The 4212-nt window shown below is 37.5% G+C and overlaps 1 protein-coding gene across 1 annotated transcript; it reads right to left on the reverse strand.

The window, feature by feature from the left end:
* Positions 1-566: 566 nt before the first annotated feature.
* LOC103778649 (mitochondrial import receptor subunit TOM20 homolog) lies at positions 567-3486 on the reverse strand (the record flags this gene model as incomplete). The annotated part of the gene is given in 5 exon segments (XM_008946246.1): positions 567-1077; positions 2216-2358; positions 2644-2700; positions 2703-2718; positions 3440-3486. Coding segments are annotated over 5 exon segments (308 nt in total), but the record flags the coding sequence as incomplete, so codon positions are not given.
* Positions 3487-4212: the final 726 nt, after the last annotated feature.

The following is a 4212-nucleotide window of genomic DNA, read 5'->3' on the forward strand; positions in this document are numbered from 1 at the left end:
GGTGAAATTCAATACCAAACTCAAGTTTACAGCATCACACCATACTGAATTTCACAACATCTTTCTAACTCTATTGTCTTTAGCTAGTTTAGCCTAGTGATATCATCGGCTTACCTTATCAGTGCAATTTTTTTCCAAGGTAAATACCAAAGACTGTAACAAACATTTTCTACGCTCTTGAAGACTAGAGATTGAAACTTTAATTGCCTGTCCTGCAAAAAGGTTTCAAGCTTTCAAAAAACAAAACAAAAACACAACAAAACACCAAACCCCAAACCTTTGTGCTATTACAACCTGCCCCAGGTTCCATTCCAAGCAGTTTTATTTCAGACACCTGCATTAACAGAGCTTTCAGGTTTGCCAGCTACAGTCTTGACTTCCATCACTTTAGATGTTATTGTTCCTGACAGAAAAGGATTTGTCATTCTTTCTGCAGCCAGTCATCTCTCACCATTCCAATTTGCATCTCTAAGGTGATCTGCTACTGTTTAATGATCACAAGTCTTATTTTCTCATGAAATGACACAAGGTTTTAAACTTAATTAAAAGCATTGGAAGACCAGCCATAACATTAAAAATAAATTTTAATGTTAAGTCATTTTTAGACCATTTGCTCTGACACCAAAATGTTCTGGAATTTGAAGTACTACTATAGGGACACACAAGTGCAGATAAATCTTTATTGCCATAACTTTGTTTTTTCAAAAATGAGCATTGGGTTTTTAATAGGTCGTAGTTTTATGTCTTTATATGTACAACATTACAACTGCATATTTTAATAATAATGAACTTAGTGATACTTTGATAACTCAACACAGTGTATTTATAAAATGAATTCTTATCAAAATACACTTTTCACTGGGATAATAAATAAAATCCTGTGGAACCCACCTACACAAAGTTAATTTTAACTCTGGTAGAACCCGATGTGGTACACAGTCCATTAACTACTATGTTTGCCCCTTTATCCCCCTACTGATGCTCATCTTCTGGGGTAAGAAAACATTTTTTTCCCCCCGTTGTGGTGTGACCTCATTCAACATCATCTTCAGCCAAGCACTGTGCACTTACAATTCTCTGTAAGAAGGAGAAAAGCTCATTCACAATTACATAAAATTGACAGTAGGCAACTGATAATCAAGCAATGTAGTTTTACACCGAGCATTAAGCAGTGTAATTACTGAGCAAACAGGTTAATGTTAAAAATGGCAATCTACTTGACAGAAGGTTTTGGTAGCAATTACGTAGAGTGCAACGCCTAACAAAGCCAAAGTCAGAGCAATAAAATCCTGCCAGCCCCAAGTGGTGACCTCTGTGTGGGTTTTGGCACCATTCTCTAAGGTAACATTTTTCCTTCGTTGTTTCCCCAGACCTTTACATCCTCTGTACCCGACACTTTTCAGCATTTTTACTAACTATAGGGATCTTAAACCAAAATGTAACCAGGCCTGAGCTGTAAAAAGAACTGGCGGATGCACAGCACTGAGCCTCTGCTTTATGTGAGGTAACACCGTTAGGGAGTACCCGTGCATTTCCAAGAACATAAAGCATATGATTTATTTTACAATAGACCCATCTGCTAGCACATTACTAATGTCACCTGCACAGTACTTAGGCTAAAAAGGGACAGCATTTTATACACAGAGCTGCGAACACTTTTATCATCAGGGAAACCTCCAAGCTTCCAAAACCATTACATGTTCTGATGCCAGTTAACTTCTTACGTGTATAGCAGGCCCAGAAGCAACAGGCTAGCAAAAGCAACAGATTCATTCTAATGGACTTTTATAGCATTTAGAGGCACTTATAATTAAAAAAAAAAAAAAAAAAAAAGAGAGAAAACTCAAGACCCAGTGCAAGAAAGTTACCACTTTTCTGATCCCCTAATTTGTATTTAGGAAAAAGTGGATCCACTTATAGTATCAGAGCTAGGGTCAGATGTCTCTACTTTAGAAGAGCTTACTGTACCCTACATGAGAGAAGTTTTGTATTGCTATTTTACCCTGTTTGCTATTACTGCATCATGGTAGTTTTCACTTTTTAATGTTTCCGGTGAGAAAAAGCTTCTTGTAATCTAACTGAAGAAATACAAAAAATACATTACAAAACCCAATCTTGAGACTGATGAAGTAGATAAAAGAAGAGACTGATGTAGTAGATAGAAGAAGTAGTTCCATTACTTTCAAACTGAAACAACAGGGAACATTTCACATACCTGGCTTATTGTAGGGAGCTTAGTTAGAAGCATTTGAAACACTGGTGGTGGAAGAGTCTGCTGTAGAACTTGTAGTAGCTGCTGAGGCTGTCCACAGACAGCAATGGCATTGGTCAAGTGATCAACACCTTTCTCATATTCACCTGTACGACAAATTGTTATATTTTGACATCAACATTCTTCCAAGCTGTAATGTATTTACATAAAACATCCACCAACAGTGGATTAAATTACTGAGAACCAACCCACACTTCTGCTTCCTCCTCCCTTGCTGGATCTTCTGAACACAGAAGGTTAGAAACAAGTAAACAGATTTTCCTAGGCAGATTTCACTCCACAAAAGATCTTACTACATAAAAATACTCTTCTAGCAAAGGTAAAGAAAACTATTTTACAACTTATCCTTCAGAATAAAATTATGCTCTTACCTTGAGCTAGCAGTTCCTCACCAAGCTGAATCTCCTCAAGGAAAAACTTCTGAACCGATCTTTCAGATCAGGCAACTGTAACACACACAGCAAAACTGAAGTTGGCCCTTAAATATCAGGCGATAAACATGTTAGCAGAACACCTTCTCAACTGAAATCAAACACACACAACCATACTGTTACACTGAAACCAGTAAAAAAAAAAATAAATCTAAGTATCACCACTAAGTTAAATGTACACAGAATGTTTCTAAAAATCAGACTCGGGTCTGACATCATTGCATTACAAATCTGCAGAGAGAGTCTGAAATAGCTCTTCTCAATTAATTAAGAACAGTTTCTTAGCAAATATAAATTCTAAGGTGTGTTAAGTTTATCACAACTCAACTTATGTTTCTCACAACTGGTTAAGATAAAAAGATATTTTCTTCCAGGACCCATTGGCAATAAAGAAAGAAATCAAATACTTATAGCAAAAAACTATCACATTCAGTTACAGGTGAACTGCATCAATGATTTTTAAGTCTTGAAAAGTCCTTGTACATACTACAAAGAGGAAAACACCATCAAATCACACAGTAAATGTTATGCTTTCTTGTACAAAGGCCTCTATCCAACACAAAAAAGGAACAACCATTTCACATGGTTATTTGTGAGCATTCAAAAAGCCTAAAGACAGTACATTTGCAGAAGCGTTTGCAATGCTGGAATCGAAACAGATCTTTAAACAAATCTTACAAATACTACAAATGAAACATCTTTCAAAACAGCACTGCATTATTGAACACCATATTACCTTGGAAAGCCCTGCTCTCTCTTTGGCAAGCTTCTGTTTCTTCCTTCCTATAAGAATGAAAACATCTTACATTTTTAATTTGCAATTAAAAAAGCCTTTGGATTATAAGTCCAAACAGTGAACAAATAAAAGTTATTTTCAAAACAAGGAATGAGTAATATATTCCCACTATTGAAGACTAAACACAAAACTGCAACCCACCTTGCAACAGAATAACATTTAAAGGTCTGAGGAGGGCTGGCAGCAGCTTACCAGCTCAAAACGCCAACTCTCCTGCTGGCCATGCTAAAGAGGGTTTGTGCAGGGCCTGCAGCTGAGCACACGCTCCTCAGCACCAGGGGCTTGACGAAGGGAAGAAAATCAGAGCACGACAGATTTCTCTACGTGACTTCTAACAACGATAAGCTGCTGAGGAACTGCTTACAAGTCAAGGCTGTCTACTTTTGAACTGTATGGTGCGCCCCAAGCAGGACCTTCAGGAGGTCACAGTGGTTAAGTCTGCTTTCCCAGCTGCTCTAGAGCAAAGACTCGGGAGCCAGTTACATAGGTGGCAGTGTCTCCTCAGCCCACTGCAAGAGCAATACTGAAGTAGACATTGCTGGAATCTGAAGAAAGTAAATGTTTGCAGATGGAACAAACATTTACAGACTTAACTGCCCAACCTAAAGGCATAAAGTTGGTCTGCAATGTAACTTTGCACCACTCCAGAAAAACTAGTGTAATTAAAATGATATATAGCTTGCTTTTAATGCATTAGTCAGGTTAAAAGCAGT

This window comes from Merops nubicus, unplaced genomic scaffold, assembly GCF_000691845.1.
Source record: "Merops nubicus isolate BGI_N331 unplaced genomic scaffold, ASM69184v1 scaffold44408, whole genome shotgun sequence".
Lineage (NCBI taxonomy): Eukaryota > Metazoa > Chordata > Aves > Coraciiformes > Meropidae > Merops > Merops nubicus.